Source organism: Cervus canadensis, chromosome 30, assembly GCF_019320065.1.
Source record: "Cervus canadensis isolate Bull #8, Minnesota chromosome 30, ASM1932006v1, whole genome shotgun sequence".
NCBI classification, from domain to species: domain Eukaryota; kingdom Metazoa; phylum Chordata; class Mammalia; order Artiodactyla; family Cervidae; genus Cervus; species Cervus canadensis.
Genome location: NC_057415.1, coordinates 2,534,091 through 2,555,656, shown reverse-complemented (window position 1 = coordinate 2,555,656; position 21,566 = coordinate 2,534,091). Strand labels below are relative to the sequence as shown.

Genomic DNA, 21,566 nt, shown 5'->3' with positions numbered 1-21,566 from the left:
CTGTCATGGAAGAATGCGGGCTCTGTGACGCCAGAGCTCCCGTTCTTAAGTGAGAAAGATGTCCATTTGGGTTTTATGTGAAAACTCCTAATTTTTAAATGTTGGCTCGGGTTTTTAAAAAACACAGTGTGGGCCAAACATAGCAGCTCTGAGAGCCATATGGAGTTCCGGGCCTCCAGTGTGTGACCCTGTGCTGGGAGGGGCCGACAAGGGCAAGGTCATCCGTGTACACCTTCTCTGGATGTCCTCTGGCCTCCCGGACACCTGGGCTCACGGTGGGGGCTGGGGGGAGGGAGGGAAGTAGGTGGGCATGGCCTGAGCTGAAAGGAAGGAGGGGAGGCTGTGGATCCATCAGTTCTGGGACCTCCCCAACAGGTAGCTTAAGACTCCAAGAAGCCTGCCAAGCCCCCAGAGGCCACGGCTGGCCTGACATCCCAGGCCTCACAGGGCCAGGCTGTAGCCTTTCTCTGTAGCCACCCCATCCCCAGTTCACTGCGGTCATCATGGGCGCATTGCTCTAGCCACACTACATGACCTGCATTTACTTGTGCACACCCAGAGCTGTCTGGAGCTGGGGCTGTGCTTGGGTTCCTCCCCCGCCTGCAATGATCCATCATCTCACACCCAGAGCGAGGCCTTGAGCGTGTTTTGTCTTCTGTTGGAATTATCGGTCTGGGTCCCATCTCACTCCAGGCTGCGGGTTCCCAGGTGGGCAAGGTGAAGGGCTCATGGCTGATTCATTTCCCCATGCCCCTCTGAGTCCCCTGCAGGGGGCCAGGGCTCCGTAAAAAGTTGTTGGATAGATGAACGTGTAGATGCAGAGTAAATCCCTCAAGGACTGAGCTTTGTCTGCTTCGTTCATTTTGTGACCCACGCTCAGGATGCTGTCACACACATGCCACATGTTAATGAATGTCTGTAGGATGAATGAACCAGTGGATCTGGGGGGTGGGATGTGGGTGGGCTGATGCACAGTCAAATGTCCTGCCACTGGAGACTCCGGAGATTCCCTCTCCATCTCTGGGTTCTCTACCCCTTGCTACTGGCCTGTTTTCTGACCTTCATACCCCAAATCAGGACGTCCCCTCCTTTGCCCAGAAGGCTTACTTTGCCTTCAGTAATATTTCAAAAAATATTCAGTAAATATTTTTTGAGCACCTGCTGGGGCCAAGAACTAGTCTAGCTGCTACAAAGACAGCAGAGCCAGGACAGAAAGTTCCTGCTCTGTGAAGGTTTACTTCTGGGGGACAAGGAGAGTAGATATTAAGCAAGTACACACATATATAAGATAATTCCAGTTGGTGAAAATAAGCACGTTGGTGAAAATAAAGCTGAATGATATAAAAAAAGGAAGAGGGCATTGCTTTATATTAGATGGGCAGGGAAGGTCTCTATACTGAGGAGGGATTTGAGCTGAGTCTCAAATAATGAGATAGAGCAATGATTCAAGGGAAGATGATTTTAGGTGTTTCAAGCCAGAGAACTGCTGGTGCAAAGGTCCTGAGGCAGAAATTGGCTTAGTAGCCTTCAGAACATGCTGTCTTCCCACCTAGCCAGGGGCTGGGCCTGTCTGTGTCTTTAGGAGCTATTTGTAACCCACCCCCATCCAAGCCCCCGGTCTGCATTTGAGACCAAAATCAGCAGATGCCTCTAGGACAAATGATTGCATGAGGGCACCTGGCCTGCAGCAGGCTCACCTGTGGAGTGGGACGCCTGGAAGCCCTTCCTCTGCACGGAGTTGTCAGAGTAGAAGCGCAGGAACATGCGGTTACCCGTGGCCAGGACGGGCTCGGGCTTCTTGCTCCCGCAGAAGCGGCCCAGGACTGGGGCCTTGGAGTCACGCCCGTCATACACCTCCAGGTGATCGTAGGCACACTCAGGCTGGGACTCGATGTCCATCTCCATGAAGGTCTGGAGGGTGTGAGGGAGAACAGAGAATCAGGAATATGGCCAAGGGCAGGTGATGTGGGCAACAAACCAAGACCTCTGGGCCCCAGTTCATGGACACCAGGACAGTGGCCGCTGCTGGTGGATGGGGAGAGGGAGGACCCAGGGATGGGGCAATGGCAGGTATACCCCACATGAAGCTGGGGAAAGGGCCTCTGTCCAGGCCAGACTAGCAGTTCCCATAGGGATGCTTGCCCTATGGGCTCAGCCAGTCACCAGCCTAAGGTGCTCTGAGTGATGTGAGGCTTTGGAGCTGATGGGAAATAGGTGATGGGTAGATGGCATGGAGGAGCAGGCCTGGGAGTGGCACCTTACCAGCTTGACCCGGTGCCCAGGGGTGCTAGAGATGGCCCAGGTACACTCCTTCTTGCTTGGGTACTTGTCAGGCCAGTTGGGGCTGGTGATGGTGCCGCTGCTAGATGTCACCTTGTGGTCACAGCCCGCTGTGGGGAGGCGAGGCAGGGAAGGGGATCAGTGGGGACCCCTGGGTTCTAATGGCCCCTATGAAGAAAGGAAGGAAGCCCTTTCCTCCCCTCCCTTCTTGCTTCTCTTGTCTTCCACTTAGAAATGACCTGAAGGCTCACACAACTTGTTTTCTATTCAGCCATCCGGCCTGGGGAAATCTGGATGCTTGGTTCCAAGCTGGACCTCGCCTGGCAGCATCTATGGAAGCAGCCCTCCCAGGTACCCCGTGGACCTTTGAGGCCATCTGGCCACACCTCTTCTGCCCCCTGCAAAGCTAGCATCCTCTGATCTCCTGCCATGCTTCCATATTCACAGAATATGGCTCACTTTGGCTCCTGACTCAGTTCTCTCCACTCCACTCCTGCCACCATCCTAGGTGATGTCAGCAAACACATGGACGATCCACCCACATGCTGGCCTCTCCTGACCTTCTCAGTTCTATGAGTTCTCACTTCCTTCCCCACAAGGCTCTGCCATCACCCACAAATTCTCGGTGCTGGTGGCCACCTCTCATTCTTTCAGGGCACTCAGCGCCAGCGCACCCCCCGTCCCCCATTTCCCCTAACACCTTGTCAACTTTAGAGAGACCTCCACGGTGTTGATCCTTCTGGTTTCTCCCAATACTTCCTCCTGGGTTTACTTACCTTGCTTCTCTATCAGTTGGACCACACGGCCCATCACCCCGATTGCTCACCAATGGCCATACTTGAACTGAATCATCTTGGAAAACCCCATTTGTGGTCTCTAAGTGTGGCTGGGCCCCCACTGCTTGGTATTCTTTGGACGCACCCTTCACCAGCTGTATCTCTCACCTCCTCAGCTACAGCTCCAAACCTCTGGCCCTCTCCTCAACTCCCAGCCCTCCCTCCCAGCAGACCACCTCACCTCTTGCCTCCTGGGTGGAAAGGCAGAGTCTGCAAATATGAACGACTTCAACTTCCTGACCCCTACCTGCAGACTCACCTTTCCACTCACCTTCCCTCCTGCCTCATCTCAGAGAAGGTGCCCTTCCTCCTGGGCAGGAGTAGATTTTCCTTCATGAGCTGGAGCTCACTGCTGCCCACCATCCGGGGGCCTCTGTATCACACGTTACCCACACTCACTCTCTCTGCCAGCTCGTCCAGCCCACGAACCTTCCTACACTTTGCCCATCCTAAAACAACACTCCCCTCTGACTACCATCCCTCCTATCTCCCTTTTCTTCAAGAAAACGTGCATGTCACATTTTCACTACTCATGACTCCTTGATCAGTGGCAATCTGCTTTCTGCCTCGGAAAAGCACAGCCTCACAAACTCCAACTGAAATGCTGATGCTCTTTATTCGTTATCATCCAGTCTGACAGGTCCCTCTGAGGAAAAGCCAGTGCACTGCTGGGATGAGAAGGAAAAAGGGGTGGGTGTCGTGTCGCCCACACAGCTGTGCCTATCGTCAGAGGCTCACAGGATGAATGCAAGGCCACCAGGGTCCAGAGAGGAGCAGGGCCCTCAGGGGCTATGTGGAGTCGCTGGTCTCCACATTTGAGCTATGAGCTGCTTCTATTACTCATCTTCAGCTTTCCTCGTCCACACTATCTCCCCACTTTCACTGGTATTCCCCGCCCTCTAATTTATTTCCACACCTGCTTCTCTTCCTGGCTAGACAGCAGTCTCCTCGAGAGCAGAGGGGTCCCCATCTTTAATCCCCCACAGAACTTTGCACAGCACTGCACCCTCTGCAGAGGGTCAGGAAATGCTGATTTATTACTAGCCCATCACTTGAGTAAGGACCCTGTGTGCTTCTCAAGTGACTCAGAGCCACACACAGACCACCCTCCTGGGAATTTTACACCTGCTCCTGCTCTCTTGTTGACGCTGGTGCGGAAACTTCCTTAGCAAAAGCTTCATTTTTATAGAGAGCACAGAAACAGCATCAGAAGAAGGTCCTCCCCCTAGCTTGGGGGCTCCGTGAGTCAGTGGAACTCCGTATCTGGGATACTGAGGTGATGGGGTGAGAAGCCCTGGAGTGTCCACTCGGTGCTTCAGCTATGTTTATTCTAGTTGGCAGTTTATTTGCTGGCACCTTGGTTGTCTACACAGTGACGGTGAGAAGAGGCATCTGCCAGGCCCTGTGCTAAGTGCTCAAAGCAAGGGGTCGAAAGCTTGGGGCCATCTCCTGGGTGAGACAGTTGAACTCAGAGGGGTGAAGGGACTGGCCCAAGGGCATACAGACACTCAAGGTCAAAGGCGAGTCTGCGGTGTATAGCCGGGGACAGTGCCTCGCCAGCTGGCATGGGCCACAGTGGTATTGACCACAGGGAGCAGGCCAGGGTTGTATTGTGTACAAAGAGGAGGTATCACGTGATATGGGAGAGGACACGAGAACTGTTTTTGAGGTTCTAAAGAGCCTCAATGTCGGGGAGGCAGCAGCCCTGTCCCAGGTGTCCCTGGGGGTCAGAGTATGTGACCGACAATGGTGACACGTGATTGTGTTTGCTGCGAGTCGGGCACTTCTCGGAACACATCACAGCGTCGCCGCCCAACCAGGCAGCACCCACGAGCAAATCCAGGTGTGGAGGGAGGGAGTCAGCGGCTCAGGGCCCACAGCTGGCTAAGAGGTGGGGCTGGGCCAGGCAGCCTGGCTCCAGAGCCCAGCTCTTCACCACTGTCCCAGCTCACCTCCCTGACAGAGGGAGGCTGGAACAGAAACACACCTGAACGTGGATTTGAAGGAGCGCTAGTTACCAGGTCAGCTTGACAACAGGGCCTGGGGGGAGCCACAAGCCGCTCCCCTCCAAAAGTGTGTGTGGCTTGGATGTTGCTGGTGGAGGAGCGTGGAAGGCGAAACGAGGTGACCTCAGAGGCCACTCAGCTTCTTGAGTCCAGACAGAGGCCGAGGGGGATGGCACCTCTGAGCCCTCTGCGCAGTCTCGGTTCTCAGGCTGCCAGTTGGCCTTGGGCGCTCGGCCACTTACCTTCCTTGCAGTCATGCTTGTTGTCGTGGAGGACGAAGCCGCTGCGACACTGGCACTCGTAGCTGCCGAAGGTGTTGACGCAGTCCTGCTGGCAGCCGCCGTTGTCCTTGGAGCACTCGTCCTTGTCTGCAGGGGAGCAAGAAGGGAGGGCCGGTCTGTGCATGGGCCAAGGGCAGTGGCACCCCAAGGGAAGTGGGGGGCCTGGCCGGGCGTCCTCCCCACCCTGGGGGAGGCAGGGCAGGGAGCGGAGGTCAAGGCGATGGTGGGGGTCCGGGGCACTGCCTCATGCAGAGCCAGCTGAGGGAGCCCAGCTGTGCGGAGAGAAAGTTGAAATGGACGGAGGGAGGGTTGGGGTCTGGAGCTGACCGGCATGGGCACCCTCTACCATTACCTGCTTACTGGACAGACGGACAAGTGGAAAAACAGACACACGGACAAGCAGACTGCAAGAGAAAGGAGCAGGACGCAGGGGTCCCTCTTTTACTTCACAACAGGAAATGTCACAGACACCATCAAAATGGGAGGGGGCGGGGGGCGAGGAGGGGCCCCTGTCCATGTGCGGGGGGTGGGGGCGAGGAGAGCACCAGTTCTGTCGGCCAGAGGGAGGTGGGCCGGCAAGGCCGAGCGGAGGTGGGGGTGGGCGGCCGCAAAGCCCCCAGCCCATTCCGTCCAAGGTGAGGTTCCTGAGTAACAAAGAGTCCGGGAGGCCGGGCCGGCCTCACTGGGGGGTCCGGTTTCTTTTCTGCACTCGGAATTTGAGCTGGTGGGGGCGTCCCCGGGGGGGCTGCAGAGCTGGCCTCTTTTCTGAAACGAGAGAGAGAAGGAGAAAAGGGACCAGGGGGGTGGAGGGCGGGGGCCAGGGAGGGAGAGTAGTTGAAAACCAGGCCTGGCTCCGGGGGGTCCACGGGCAGGGCGGGGCGGGGGCCAGCGGGTCACGCATGCAGGACGGCCATGTCCGGCGCAGCCAGGTCACGGAGGGGCAGCGGGGCGCGGGGGGCACAGCGACAGGGGACGGGCGGGACGAAGCCTGCGGCAGGGACAGGGCCCGGGCGTGCGGAAGAGGCCGCACGCTGCGGAAGGAGACTAAAGTCGGGCAGAGGGGAGCGGTCCACGGGAAGGGGCCTCATCCAGAGCTTGGTTCTGTCCTCCTGGTGCTGTAGCTACAGAGTGTGATACAGACAGACAGACGCACACTCACATCAACACAGCAGCAGACACAGGACCCCTCACGCTGCACTGTCCTCCCGACGCCCACCCACAGGGACACACACACACACGTGTGCACAGGTTACACACCAGCCCCTCTCACACAGATACCGCATGCACACGCCATCGGCCATCAGCCACCCGTGCACGTGTGCACACGCAGACAGACGCTGGTGGCTCACTCCTCACATGTGAGGAAGCCCACACACGTGCAAACACAGGGGGCACAGCTGCCCTCAGGGCCCTGCACGTGGGGACAAACAGAGACACACTCGAATGCAGAGACCCCGGGCTGATCAGCGACCTGCAGAGGGCTTATGCATTTAGCAGCTCCGGCTTGGGTGGGTCTGCACACGCGTGCTCCCATGGACACAGAAACCGATACACAGAGGGACACGTGGTCACAGGCACGCCGTGCATCGCACACACATGTTCTCCAGTCTCTCCGCGGTCATTCTGGGCACTGGGTGCCTGGCACGGAGGCCAGCGTTCAGGGGAGGGGGTTGTGAGATGAACACAAGAATTCCAAGATGAACCCCAAGCTAGAAAGATGCCTGCTGGCACTCATGTGGCCAGGCGGGGTCTGTGACAACAGGAGCCCTGTCCTTGGTCTCCGTGGGAGAAGGGCCTGAGGGCTGGAGCATGGACTCACAGGTGGCCCTGCTTATCCAACCCCCTCTCAGGGCAAGAAGGACCCATAAAAACCCAAGGTCAAGAGGTGGAATCGCCAAGTCCTTCCCCACATCTAAGTTAGAGAACCATAGGGGACCCTGAGCGAGGGTGCTGTGGAAGCTGCCTTTGCACAAGCCCTGTGAAAATGTGGGGGTGGTGAGCACCCTACAACCCATCCTGGGGGTTCACTGAGGAACACGCTGGTGACCCTATGCTGGGAGCTTCAGGGGTTGAAGCTCCAAGGAGTGAGCAAAGATGTTCCTGAAATTGACCCTCAAACCTTACTCATATTTCCCCTAAATACCAAGTATGATGCCTGGCACATTGTAGGGGTCAAAGAAATACTTGCCCAGTGAAGAACTGAGCGGGAGAGTGTGGCTAAGTGCGGCAGTGAGAGCCGTGACCCTGAGGAGGGCCTCTCCAGTGCCTGGAGTGGGGCTGGCATGATGGTGGGGGGGGCCTCTCCTGGGAGCCAAGAATGCAGGCTGCAAGAAGGGCAGGAGCGGGGGTGGACACAGGCCGGGACAAGGAGATGGCACTCACCCTCCAGTGCCCAATGCCCCGGCAGGTGGCTGGGGTCACACTGAAGGTCTTCAGGCTCTCTCTTCTTCTTGCCTTATGGTCTCCTTGCTGGGTGTCCCAAAGTCCAAACAGCCCCTCTCCTGGGGGGCCAGAGTCAGGTGCCCCAGGGGGCCCTGAGCGCTGAACCTTGACGCCCAGTGGCGAGGGTCCTCTGCAGGTTTCTTGTGCAAAGGGGCACTGCATGTGTGTGTGCGCGTGTGTGTGTGCATGTGTGTGTGTGTGTGTGTGCGTGCGTGCATCTATGCAGGGCTGAGGGTGGGGTGCGCACAATGGTGTGCCAGGGCCGGGCAGCAACCATGGGTGGAGAGCCCTGGGCTCTAGGTCTGGCAGATGCGGTACTGGTTCCCCCCCACCGCCCCCCAAGACCAGAGCAACAGAAGAGCAGAAGAGACAAGAGTAAGCAGGTAATGGTTTCTCTGGCGCCGAGCCCACCCCTGAGTACAGATCTCACGTCCCCTCGGCCCTCTGGTGAGCACCTTGAGGAATTCTGGGGGTGCCCCCAGGGAAGAGAGGGATTTGCATTGCGGGGTGGTCTCAGCCAGCAGTGGGGCCAGGGCGGGGGGCACTGTATGCAGAGCAGGGTGGCTGGCAGTGCCAAGCGGGGAACCAGTGCACAGGGGCGGTGCATGGCATCCAGTGGGGCAGGCGGGGGTGCAGGGCAGCCACAGGGGGCTCAAGGATCAGAGGAGGGGAGAAGGCAGGCAGCAGGGACCCGGCCGGGGGCTTCTGGCCTTTCTGCCACCATGCCCGGCCCACTAGGTGTGCTAAGGACCCCTGGGCCACTCCAGCCAGTCCACACCCCCCAACCCCCACTCCCACCCTAAACGCTGTCGGTGCCCCAGGTCCTACTGCCTCTAGAAGACTACCAGCCTCCTCCCAGCCTAGCCCCGGGTGAAGGACGGGGGGTTACTAAAGCAGGGGAGAGGTGTCTGGGGACCCCTGGAGGCCCCAGCTCGGAGAGGCTGGGCAGGTGCTCTGACTACCATTGAGTCTGCCTGGAGATGGGGCCATCAAAGGGACGGACCCCTAGCCTTACATGCGGCAGCTCTCAACAGACAAGCACTGACTGGATCTGAGTCCCCCCACCATGGGCCTTGGGGAAGTGGGGAGGCTTTGGGGTTGATGGGAGGGGCTCCTCATCTCTTGTGAAGCCCCCGGCATGACCCCACGTGGCACATGCAGGGTCTGATTAAAGATCCAACCACTGCCAGATAATCTGCCCCACAGTCCAACACAAACACCGTCCTCCTCTGCCTGGGGCAGTGTCCACCTCACTGCGCTCCCTGTTCCCAGGGCTGGCCCTCGCTTGGGGCTCCTAAGCCCTGGAGTGCGCTCTCCCTTCCCTTCTGCAGGTCTAAGTACTGCCCGGCCTCAGGGCAGTTCCCACACCGCCCTGAGGGCTCAGGAACAGAGGCGTTCAGGCAGGAAGGGGCTGGCCTGGTGGTGGAGGGCCAGTGGGGGGAGCAGGGGACAGACCGTGCCGCCCGGCACCGGAGGGGCTGGGGAGTGCGGGGGTGCAGCGGCAGTAAGAAGGGGAGGTGGGGCCCGAGGCGGGGCAGTCCAGGGTTACCTGAGAAGAAGTGGGCCTTGAAGCCCTTTTTGGAGACCGTGTTGTCGGACTTGAACTCCACACGCATGTTGTTGTACTGGGAGGTGATGACCTCGGGCTTCTCGGAGCCACAGAACTTGCCGTGCAGCTTGGAGTCGGCCGTGAGCCCGCTGCGCACCTCCACAAAGTCGTACTTGCACACCTGTGGGGCAGCGCAGCTCCAGGCCACCTCCTCCAGGAAGCCACCCCTGACCACCATCCCCAGGGAGGCTCCTCGTTCTGCGGGTCCTCTCGCCTTTACTGTGTGTGTGCTTGGTCATGTCTGACTCTTTGCAGCCCCACAGACTGTAGCCCGCCAGGTTCCTCTGTCCATGGGATTTCCCAGGCAAGAATACTGGAGTGGGTTGCCATACCCTCCTCCAGGGGATCTTCCCAACTCAAGGATCAAACCCACATCTCTTGCATGGGTAGGCGAGTTCTTTACCACTAGTGCCCCCTGGGAAGCCCACATCTCTTTCGCCACATCTAATAATTAAAAAATGGTGCCACCCCCGCCCCGTCAGTTCCTCCTGTGCTCCCCACACAAACCCCCCAGCCCTGCCTCTCTCCAAAGGCGTCCGGACTCCATATCCTTCACTCCCACCTGCCACAGGCTCCCTGGCCTTCAGGGCCCTCCTCCCCGAGCCCCAGTGCTTCCCTGAGGAGCTCTCCACCTCTACATTCCTGAAGTGTTTCTTTCAGAGGATAGGAAGCAGGCACTGAGCCGAGCTCCCACACCTCGGACCTCTCTGAGCCTCCTCAGCCCCTGGGGTGGGCACTTACGTCATTGCCCTCGGTCTCAAAGAAGTCGAACTGCAGGGAAATGCGGTACTGGGTGGGCGCCACCAGCTGCCAGATGCAGTTTTTGTTAGGGGGGTACTCCTTGGGCCAGCCCGGGCTGGTGATGGAGCCATTGAGCTTGGTGAGGAATCCACCACAGGCAGCTGGGGGCACAAGGAAGGCAGTGTCACCCCCCCGGAGTCTCGGCTCTAGAGAAAGGGCATGAACACGGGCTGGGGTGCGTGAAGGAGGGAGGAAGGGTCTGTGGATTCCCCCAGCCCAAGGCGGGGGCTTGTGTCTGGTCTCTCTGGGGTAGAGGGGAAGGAGGCAGGGTGAGGGGGTGTCTTCAGAGTAGAGGGCGTTGAGGGGTTGTGTGGTCATTTCTATTTTCTCTGCGAGAGAACAGGCCAGGCACTTGCTTGGGGTGGGGGTGGGCTCCATAAAGGCAGTGCGAGTGGGCAGAAAGGGCTGGGAGGCAGAGGGGACTGGCAGCGGGCGGGGAAGACAGGGAGGACTGGAAGGATAGCAGGGAGCGCTGGGAGGTGGGGACCAGGAGGCAGGGAGAAGGAGCTGCTCGGAGGTCAGCGGAGAGAAGCTGGCAGCAAGATCAGGCTGAGCTGGAGTCAGTTAGCCAGACAGGGTTTCACTAGCCTCCTGGGAACATTTTTATAATGAGAGGCTGAAACTCAGTGCCTGTCCGAGAATTGCCAAATGGTGGATCACCACCTTCTGGTGGGTGATGAAATCAATCAAGATCAGCATTTAAAAAGTAGAACAAGAATGAAAACAAAACCAAACCGAAGTACATCACACCTGGTCACAGTGTGTTCTGGGGGACTGAAATATACATTCCTCATATACCAGTGGTGACCACAGTGCCAGGGAATCCTAGTTTTTCCAGCAAAAGGTCTGTCCGAGGGGCATAAGAGACCTGGAAGGGGATAGGGCACAGGGTCCTGGGTGGTCTGGGGGCACTCACCCTCACAGCGGCGCTTGTCGGGGGCCAGCTCGTACCCAGGGTCACAGCTGCACTTGTAGCTACCCAGGGTGTTGAGACACCGCTGCTCACAGCCCCCGCGGTTGGGCCGAGAGCACTCGTCCACCTCTGCGGTTAGAAAGCAAGGGTGTCAGTGACTCCCAGTCTGGGGCCTGGGGCCCTCTTCCCCCTGCCCTCTGCTTGAGAGTCAAGCCCAGGGTCCCTCAGGCTGCTGAGACCACTCCTAGCCCCATCCCAAGGGGAAGAAGTCAGTTGTGACCTTCCTTTGTCCACTCAGCTCCAAGGACAAGGGCTTCCCTGCCCCACCCGGGCTTCCACGGCTGCTCAGAACCCCACTTGGTCCCAAGGGCATCTGGCTGAAGACAGCCCCCAAGGCAGAGCCCTGAAGGAAGGGACAGATGGTGCCCACCGAGCCTTCCTTCTGACCACCTTCATTCACTGGTGTCTCTCCTGCACCGTCCCTGGCTGAGTACTATTCTTGCATCTCTCCTTCAATCCCTACGTGAAGCTTGTGATGGAGGGGCTGTTGCTGTCCCCAGCTTAAGACAAGGAAAGGAAGTTTGGGCAGAATGCCCTCAATGCCCAGAATCACAGTGATAAAAAGTCCACACTGTCTTGCCTCCTCCCTGGGCTCCTATGGCACTTCCTGCCTCTGCCTCTCACCAACATCCCTTCTGCACAAACGTGTGGGCTTTAAAGCAACTCTTCAATTACGTCAACTGTTAGTCGAGCACCTACCGTGTATCAGCCGGCTACTTTAACCTAGGTGTGGTGTTTCTTCAACAAGGTATTATATGTACTTATTCACTGGGACCCTTCCTGCCCGGTTAGGACATAACTTCAAGGACAGGGCACCAGGGTCTACACATCTCGAGGAGTGTGTTGAGTGAATGAATGAGGTGGGAATGAGGCCACAGCAGCACAATTCACAATAGCCAAGGTACCCACTGATGGATCAGGCTTAGGAAATCTGATCTGGACACACAGTGGAATACTATTCAGCCTCAAAAAAGAGGGAAATTCTGCCCTGCGCGACAACACAGGTGGACCATTGGGACATTATGTTACAGTAAAATAAGCCAGTCACAGAAAGTGAAATGTGCATGAGTCCATTCACATAAGGTATCAAAAACAGTCACATTCATAAAATTAAACAGTGGAACGGTGGGTGCCAGGGGCTGGGGGGTGGGGAGTCACAACTCAGAGGGCATAAAGTTTCAGTCAAGGGACTTCCCTGTTGGTCCAGTGGCTCAGTGGTAAAGAATCCACCTGCAGTGCAGAAGATTGGGGTTCCATCCCTGGGTTGGGAAGATCCCCTGGGGAAGGGCATGGCAACCCACTCCAGTATTCTTGCCTGGAGAATCCCATGGACAGAGGAGCCTGGCGGGCTACAGCCCATGGGGTCACAGAGTCAGACATGACCGAGTGATAACACTTATCCAGTGGTTAAGACTCCGAGTTTCCACTGGAGGGGGCATGGGTTGGGTTCAATCCCTGCATGGGGAACTTAAGATCTGCCATGCCATGCAGGGCAGCCAAAAAAATAAATTTAAAATCATTTTTTAAAAAAGTTTCGGTCAAGCCGACAGAGCGCACAGCACCATACCTGTGCTGAATTGTACACTCAGTTGTGTTCCGAGTGTAGCTCTCACGCTAAGTGTTCTTACCACAAGCAAATAAAATTAAGAAAAAGAAGGACCAAAGAGGATGGGGTGGCCACAGGGGTGGGCCTGGAGGGGCGGCGGGGAAGGAGGCACCTTTGAAAAAGTTGACAGCAAAGCCAGCCTTGTTAATGGACCCGTCGGAGACGAACTTGAGCCAGAGGCGGCTGGACGTGCTCTTGATGTCGTCGGGCTTCTCGTAGCCACAGTAGCGCCCGATGAGGGTGCTGCTCTCGCTGTGCCCGTCCCGCACCTCCAGGTAGTCATAGGCACAGCTGTCGTGGCGCTCGATCTGGGGGAGGAGGGGGGGCTCATCCGCAAGAGGAGCCCTGGTGGCCCAGGCCCAAGCCCTGGAAGCCCTCAGAAGGTGGGCCCCATCCTGCGGGGTCCCTGACCCACCTCAAAGGACTGGAAGGTGAGGCCCACGTGGAAGCCCTCGGACACCTGGATCCGCCAGACGCAGACTTTGCTAGGCCGGTAGTCATCTGGGTAGTTGGGCGATTGGATGTGGCCATTGTCCTTTTTCACATCTCCCCCGCAGATGGCTTTGGGGACAGGGGACAAGGTGGGGAAGAGTGGAGTGTTGGTCAGAATGCTCTGAGCTCCTCTTTCCGTTTTCCAGTCCCACCCACATCCCCCAGCCTCCCAGGGTCCCAGGCCCCAGCCAATCCCACTGGGATCTCTGCTTCCTTCCTTGAGGGGCCTTGGCCTCACCCCTGGGGTGCCAGGAGGAAGTGGCTCTAGGGTGTCCAGGGACCCCACCTCTCCCCTTGCCTTGGTACCTTCATAGACCGCGAAGAAGCCCTTCCCGACCCAGTTGCTACTGCTGCGGAATTCAACCCAGAGGCGGCTGTCGGTGGAGACGATGGGCTCGGGGAGTTTGCCCCCGCAGAAGCGGCCTGCACAGATGGGATGGACAGAGGGCAGTGAGACTCGAGCGAGGCCTCCTCCCTTCTCGCCCCAGGGCTGCAACTCCAGGGAGCCCGGCCCATCTCTGCGGGGGGTGCTGGACCCTGGTCTGCCCTTGATGCACATTCCCAAGACCGCACACACTCCAGTTGGCCTGCATCTGATCCAAGGTCCAGTATGGCCCTGAAGAGCCAGAGGCCACTCTAGATTTCATGCACTTGAGGGAAAGGATAGGAAGGAGTCTGTGTCTAGGAGGAAAGAGGATTCCTCACCATAACCAATGGTGTTGTTGTTTAGTCACTAAGTCATGTCCGACTCTTTGCGATCCCACGGACTATAGCCCACCAGGCTCCTCTGTCCATGGGATTCTCTAGGCAAGAATACTAGAGTGGGGTGCCATTCCCATCTCCAGGGGATCTTCCCAACCCAGGGATTGAACCCACATCTCCAGCACTATAGGCGGATTCTTTACTGCTGAGTCACCAGGGAAGCCCATAGCCAAGGATAGCCGTGCTTTATTGACATTTTTTAAAAACAGCATTATCATCGTTACCTATCTTTTCTTACTTGCTATCCATGCTAACAAGCAATAACCAAAAGCAAACATAGCTTTCTTTGGCTATGACAAAATGTTGTCATTTGCTCAAATGTAGGGGGTACCATAGGAACCCAGATAAACCCCCGAATCCAGGGACTGGGGCAGAAAATGCCTTCTTTGACATAAAATCTGATAAGAATCCACGTAAGCGGGTGAGGTTGGCCATCTGTGAAATCCTTTGTAGTTAAGAATCAACTTGGGATGATTTGTGTGTTCTTAGTAAGACGGGTGTTTTCCCAACTTTTGGCAGGGGACGGAGGGTGCTGCCCTAGGAATGCAAGTTGTGAAAAAGAAATTGCAATCTTGGAAACATTCACACTTTCGTAGCAGGAAGTATCATAAAGACAGCTGCTTTGGGTGACTAATAAGAAATAGGCCAACATCAGAAACAAACTGGAGGGGGAGAAGGAGATGGTTAGTGAGGACTTGTCAGCCTGCTTCAGGCACAAGCTATGGGGCAGAAGTTCTAAGGCTAATGAGCAGGCCTGAGCCACTTAGGATCAGGTCCAGATGGGAGAAGGAAAATTCAGGTAGCCCCTCAGGCTCTATGTCCATTACAGCATCTTCTGTCCTGTGGTTCTGACCCACCCATCCCCCACTTACCCACTCCCCAACCCCCACCGCCCCACCCCAAGACAAAGCATTCTGTGCAAACAAGTTTGGGCCATTGTGCCAGGAATGCCGGCCTCTGTGATGCACCAGGCTGCATCGTGGGCACCCTCAGGCCACATCTCACAAACAAGAAACAGAGCCTCTGACATTGCCCAGATGAGCAAGAGAGCCTGGAGCGGAGAAGATGGGCCTGTCCATCTCCCTTTGTTGCCTGGTATGACTCCCCACCATGTACACTGATAAGCCATCATCTATGAGAAGCCCAGAAGCCCATGCCAAGGTCTCCACGAGGTCCAGACTAGGGAAGGGACTTGCCTAAAGTCACACACTTTGCAATGGAGCTGGCAGCACTGACTGCACCAGGACTCCTGGCTTCCATGCCGTGGTGCTGCCCTCGGCCAGGTGTTGGCGTCGGGGCGGATGCAGGCTGTGATGTGAGTAATTATACCAAGGGTTCGGCTGTGGAGGGGGCAAAGCGAGGCTGGGGCCCATACCTCGGAGGGGCGCCTTCCTCCAGAAGCCGTCTCGGACCTCCACGTAGTCGTACCAGCAGAGGCGGCTACGGTACAGGTCCATGGACGTGAAGTTCAGAATGATCTGGGAAAACGGGGGAGGAAGAAGGTTATGCTGCTGCCCATGCTTCGCTGGCCTCACCCGTCAGTCCCATGACCGCTGCCTGCCTTATACGGCCATCTGCCATGGGTTATAAATAGTTAAAAGTTCTAGAACTTCCCTGATGGTCCAGTGATTAAAGAATCTGCCTGCCAATGCAGGGGACATGGGTTCAATCCCTGGTCCGGGAAGACCCCACACACCACAGAGCAACAAAAGCTCCTGCATCACAATTACTGAGTCTGCACGCCGCAGCCACTGAAGCCTTCACACCCTGAAGCCTGTGCTCCGCAACGAGAAGCCTGGGCACCGCCACAGCATAGCCCCCGCTTGCCACGACGAGAGAAAGCCAGTGCTCAGCAACAAAGACCCCAGCGAAGCCAAAAATAAATTTAAAAAAAATAGTTAAGAGTTCCAAAAAGGAGCTCCTGGCACAGAAATGTCCCTCCTCCCCAGCCATCTGCCAGTTCTAGTCAGCATTCTTCCCAGACATCCCAGGCCAGGCCTCACTTAAAATGCACGAATCTCGCTGAATATATGTTTGAAACCCAGGGTCTCATTCTACTGATCTCCTTAGTTAAGGAGCCGTTGCTTAGGGTTACACAAACCCAGCTCTTCTTGTGGTCAACTTAAATAATATAAATTACAACATCTTTAGAGGGAAGAGGTCTCCTTGGTGATAGGAAGGGCCCAGGACAGCATTTGGGTACTGGGGGATCTGAATGGGAATGCAGGGTCCAGAGAGGACGAGCAGAGGTCACCTATCATCACATGTTTATTAAATGCTGGTCCTGAGCAGGGCTCATGCTGACCGCTGAGGAGAGCATCAGGTCTGTATGCCTCCCGTGAATGGGTTTAAGATACTCAACTATACAGTATAATTGAGTATCTACACACACACACACACACAGACACATCTCTATCAAGGAAATTAGGACTTAGAAGAATAAGACATGCATGACAAGATCACCTAATGAGGGACTTCCCTGGGGTCCAGTGGTTAAAAATCCTCCCTGCAATGAAGGGGGCGCAGGTTTGATCCCTGGCAGGGGAACTAAGACCCCACATGCCTCAGAGGAACTGAGCCCCTCTGCTACAAGTATTGAGCCCGCAGGCCACAACTAGAGAGTCTGTGTGCTACAGTGAAAGATCCCACCTGCTGGAACTGAGACCTCAGGCAGCCAAATAAATCATTAAAAAAAAGAGAGAGAGAGAAAGTAAAATGTTAAAAAGGTCACTGAGTGAAAATCTCAGGCCCCAGTCATTTGAGCCTGGGTTTGAATCTCATCTCTGCCTTTCCTGCTGTGAGTCCTTGGGTAAATCACTTGACCTCTCTGAACCTCAGTTATTTAGCATGAAACATGAGGAAAGACATCTCACCCTGACACAGCCCTTCATGGGTACAGGCACTGCCCTAAGCACCTTCTGCACATAAACTCATTTCAGCCTTTGAACTCATCAAATGTTCACCTAACACTGGAGGGACCTCTAACACCTTGGTAAGTACCGAGTCTCCCCAGTAGGTGTGCTCATGAACAGGTAAAGGAGCACACTTTCTTGCTTAGTGGTTTCTGGAGAGAGCCCTGAAGCTTGCTGTACTTTCTGAGTCCAACAAGCAGGGACCCAAAGAGAATGACCCCTGCCCATCTGCAAGGCGAGTGCAGTGAGCATGCGAAGCTCCGAGGGGCCCACCTGTCAGGTGCGAACCAGGTTCCCTGCTGGAGGAGAAAGGGACAAGGGAGTCCATCTCCCCTCTGGCTCCCTGCAATGTTAGAGGCAGACAGAGTGGAGGCTGAAATGAAAAAGATCCCACAGCTTCCAGGATGGCTGAGATGATAAAGAATCTGCCTGCAATGCAGGAGACCCAGTTTCGATCCCTGGGTCAGGAAGGTCAGGAAGATCCCCTGGAGAAGGGAATGGCAACCCACTCCAGTATTCTTGCCTGGGAAATTCCATGGACAGAGGAGCCTGGCGGCTACAGTCCATGGGGTTGCAAAGAGTCAGACATGACTGAGTGACTAACGCACAGAGTGGAGGCTGGAGTGAAAAGGATCCCACAGCAGAGGCTGGTAGCTGCTGTCTGCAGCCAAGGTCAGTGCTACCACTGGTCAAGGAGGAGCTCCTGGCTTTAGCACCAACCCCGTGAGAAGTCCTCATGCTTTCACCATCCACTTGCATGATCCTTGCCATTTCCTGACCTCTGCATTCCCTGCTCTCCTTTCCCACCCTCTCTCTGCCCCTTCCCAGCCAACACATCATGCCCTGAATCTTGTTAACATCCACAATCTCAAACCCCATTCTCCGTCCATGTGGCCCAATCTCTCCTCACTCCCTTCCTCTGTGTATAGAGCCCAATCCTTCTAATTCACTACAACCTTCAATCTACTGAGTCCATCATATTTTCACTGCCTTTCACCCCCATTTATTCACATGTCATCCTGACCTAGCTTGGAATCCATGGTCCACCTTTCATCTTTTCTTTTGATTCATACATGAGTTTAAATATGTTTGTGTTGGGGAGGCTTTCATTAATTTTGCTGCTTTGATGTAATCAAGTGAGATCATGTTTTGAAAAGCACACTATATTACTCTTTTTTTTTTTTTTTGGACACACTGCACAGGCTTCCCAGGTGGTGCTAGTGGTAAAGAACCTGCCTGCCAGTGCAGAGGATATAAGAGACACAGGTTCAATCCCTGGGTTGGGAAGATCCACTGGAGGAGGGCATGGCAATCCACTCCAACATTCTTGCTTGGAAAATTCCACGGACAGAGGAGCCTGGTGGGCTGTAGTCCATGGGGTCACGAAGAGTCAGGCACGATTGAGTTCACGCATACAGCCTGTAGGATCTCAGTTCTCTGACCAGAAACTGAACCTGGGCCATGGCAGTGAAAGCCTGGAACCCTAACCACTATGCTACCAGGGAGCCCTTCAAAAGCACACTCTATTACTCTTGATGACGACAATTAATCATCATCGGGAGTATCATTATGATAAAAAGACAAGGCCTGGCATTTTGAAAAACTGAAATTGAAAATCTGTTCCAGCTCTTGCTCTAGAGCCAGCGTCTTATTACCCAATATTTTATCTTTTCAGAAAATGACCAAATGTGACCACAGAGAAAGTTTAATTCATTATGGAATCCTCGGTGCATGGCACATAGTCGTTGCTAAGTAAATGTTCCTTGACCAGAATTTTGCTTTCTAGAATTTGTTCTACAGAGACACTTGCCTAAGTGTATAAAGATGTTTACTTTGGTAGTAATGAAAGGCTGGACAAACCCAGATCAGCATCCACCAAGAAATCTGCACAGTGGGCTTCCCTGGTGGCTCAGTCATAAGGAATCCTCCTGCCAGTGCAGGAAACATGGGTTCAATCCCTGGTCTGGGAGGGTCCCACGAGCCGAGGAACAACCTAGCCCAGTCACAACTATTCCGCCTGTGCCCTAGAGCCGGGGAACCACAGCTACGGGGTCCACGTGCCACCAGACTGAAGCCTGCACGCCTCGAGCCCATGCTCCGCAACGAGAGAAATCACTGCAACAAGAAGCCTATGCACTGCAACTAGGGAGCAGCCCCCACTCGCTGCAGCTAGAGAAAAGCCCGTGCACAGCAATGAAGACCCAGCACAGTCAAAAATTAAAAAAAAATAAAACTATATATAAAAAAAGAGATCTGCAGGGAGTGATTAAATAATTAAATTGAGATGATGGGATGCCAAGCAGCCTCAAAAGTGATTGAGGTAGATAATATACGTGCTGACATAGACCGATGACCATTATTTATTGTTGAGTGAAAGGCAAGTTACAGAAGACCACACACACACACACACACACACACACACACACGAAGGGTCTGGGAGGACATCCCAAGTGTTACCAATGCTTAGTCGTCTCTGAGGAGTGGCATTCAGAGGATAATCAAGGGGAGAAAGTTCACTTTTTACCTTAGGCATGTCTATATTGCTCAAAATCTTAATAACATGCACATGTTATCTTTATATCTAGCACACAACAAAAATATCTTTTAAAGAGTTGCTGGATGGGGCTTCCCTGGTGGTCCAGTGGTTAAGAATCCGCCTGCCAATGCAGGGGACATGGGTTCGATTCCTGGTCTGGGAAGATTCCACATGCAATGGACCAGCTAAGCCCAAGAGCCACATTTACTGAAGCCCACACTCCGCAGTAAGAGAAGCCACTGCAATGAAAAGCCCATGCTCTGCAATGAAGACCCACCATGGCCAAAAAAGAAAATAAATAAATCTTTAAAAAAAAATAAATAAATAAAGAGTGGCTGGATGGAAGAAGGAATGCAGAGGGCCAAGTGAGGGCTTCTTGGCTCTTAAACCTACTCTCTTAACCACTGCTCCACGTGGCTTCTCTGAGCCTGCCAATCAAGCTCAGCAGCTGCACAGAGAACAGCAGCCTCTTTCCCTTCTTCCCCAGAAACAACCATGACTCTGTCCAGGGCAGATGCACTCAGGCCCCCAAAAGAGAAACCACACCTGCCTGGCAGACCCCTACAGGGTCCACCTGAGACCTTCCACAGGCAAGAGGAAGCAGAGGTCACCACAGGTAGGAGGAGGAGGCCTGGGCTGGCGGTCAGGCGCATCTCACAGGGAGGCACAGCTGTGGCTATATTGAGACCGGAGGTGTCTAATTAACAGTTGTAACAACTTCTGTCCTGTGGAAACAGCTGTGCTCCGATGCCAGGGGCACTGCCCTTTGCCAAGGAAAACCTGGCCAGCTCTGCCACTTCCTAGCTGGTGACTCTGGCCTGGAGCCTGACTTTGGGCCTCGCTGTCTTTGTCTGAAAAATGGAGGCGATCTTAAGGATTCCACTGGGGAGTTGTGGGGAAAATGCCATAGGGGTGCAGAGTCCCCAGGGGAACCCGGCGTGTAGGAAGTATCCCTCATGCATGTTGGGTGGTCTCAGGGAGGAGCTGGGAGAACACATAATCCTCAGAGACCAGCTGGCTGGCCGCAGGCAGATCTCAGGCCCATCACTGAACTCCTCTGTTTCCTTATTTGTAAGATGGTAATGGTAATAGCGAGCTTCCCTGGTGGCCCAGCAGTAAAGAATCCACCTGCCAATGCAGAAGACGTGGGTTCGATCCCCCGGTCAGGAAGATTCCCCTGGAGGAGGAAATGGCAACCCACCCCAGTATTCTTGCCTAGGAAATCCCATGGATGGAGGAGCCTGGTGGGCTACAGTCCATGGGGGTCACAAAAGAATCTGACAGGACTTAGTGACTAAGCAACAATGACAACAAATGGTAATAGTATCTGCCTCATAGAATTTAGGGGAACTAAACTACTACGTGTCAAATTTAAGACCTTCTCTGACACTGGGATCAAACATACGTGTCACACATCCATATGGCAGTGTATGCCACTCAGTATATGTGGATTTCACTCCTAGAGTTGAGTTTAGACAGTCTGATATTTGGGTCACAGGATGGTCCACCCCAGAATCCAGGAAAATAGAGGGAGGCAATTGAGGCACCCAGGGAAGTTGACTAGGGCTTGTTCATTTACAGATCAGGACTATAGAATGATACTTGCTTCCTAGGTGGCTCAGTGGTAAAGAATCCACCTGCTAATGCAGGAGGGATGGGTTTGATCCCTGGGTCAGGAAGATCTCCTGGAGTAGGAAATGGCAACCCACTCCAGTATTCTTGCCTGGAAAATTTCAGGGACACAGGAGCCTGGCAGTCTAGTCCCTGGGGTCACAAAAGTCAGACATGACTGAGCGCACACACACACACACACACAGAATGATACTAGCAGCTAACACTTAATTCCTACTGTTTTCAGGCAGTGCCTTAAACACTTTATGTACATTAACTTGTTTAACCCTTGTATCAACCCCATGAGCGAGGTACTATCACCAGACCCATTTCACAGATGGGGAAACAAAGTCTCAGAGAGCATAAGCAACTTCCCCAACATCATACATCCAGTAATGAGCACAGCTGAGGGACTTTCC

At 54.8% G+C, this 21,566-nt stretch overlaps 1 protein-coding gene across 2 annotated transcripts in view; it reads right to left on the bottom strand.

Annotated features, from left to right (window-relative positions):
• The window catches only part of BMP1 (bone morphogenetic protein 1), a 45,684-nt gene that overhangs the window by 3,521 nt on the left and 20,597 nt on the right, over nucleotides 1–21,566 (bottom strand). Inside the window, exons 9-18 of one of the 2 annotated variants that reach the window (XM_043452880.1) lie at nucleotides 15,464–15,566; nucleotides 13,633–13,749; nucleotides 13,250–13,395; nucleotides 12,947–13,142; nucleotides 11,172–11,297; nucleotides 10,196–10,356; nucleotides 9,395–9,575; nucleotides 5,365–5,490; nucleotides 2,263–2,390; nucleotides 1,698–1,911 (exon numbers count right to left, since the gene is read on the bottom strand). In XM_043452880.1, the coding sequence (XP_043308815.1) occupies nucleotides 1,698–1,911; nucleotides 2,263–2,390; nucleotides 5,365–5,490; nucleotides 9,395–9,575; nucleotides 10,196–10,356; nucleotides 11,172–11,297; nucleotides 12,947–13,142; nucleotides 13,250–13,395; nucleotides 13,633–13,749; nucleotides 15,464–15,566 (1,498 nt within the window). Of the gene's footprint in view, nucleotides 1–1,697; nucleotides 1,912–2,262; nucleotides 2,391–5,364; nucleotides 5,491–5,808; nucleotides 6,169–9,394; nucleotides 9,576–10,195; nucleotides 10,357–11,171; nucleotides 11,298–12,946; nucleotides 13,143–13,249; nucleotides 13,396–13,632; nucleotides 13,750–15,463; nucleotides 15,567–21,566 lie in introns of those variants that run through there. The other variant, XM_043452881.1, reaches the window with a different exon arrangement.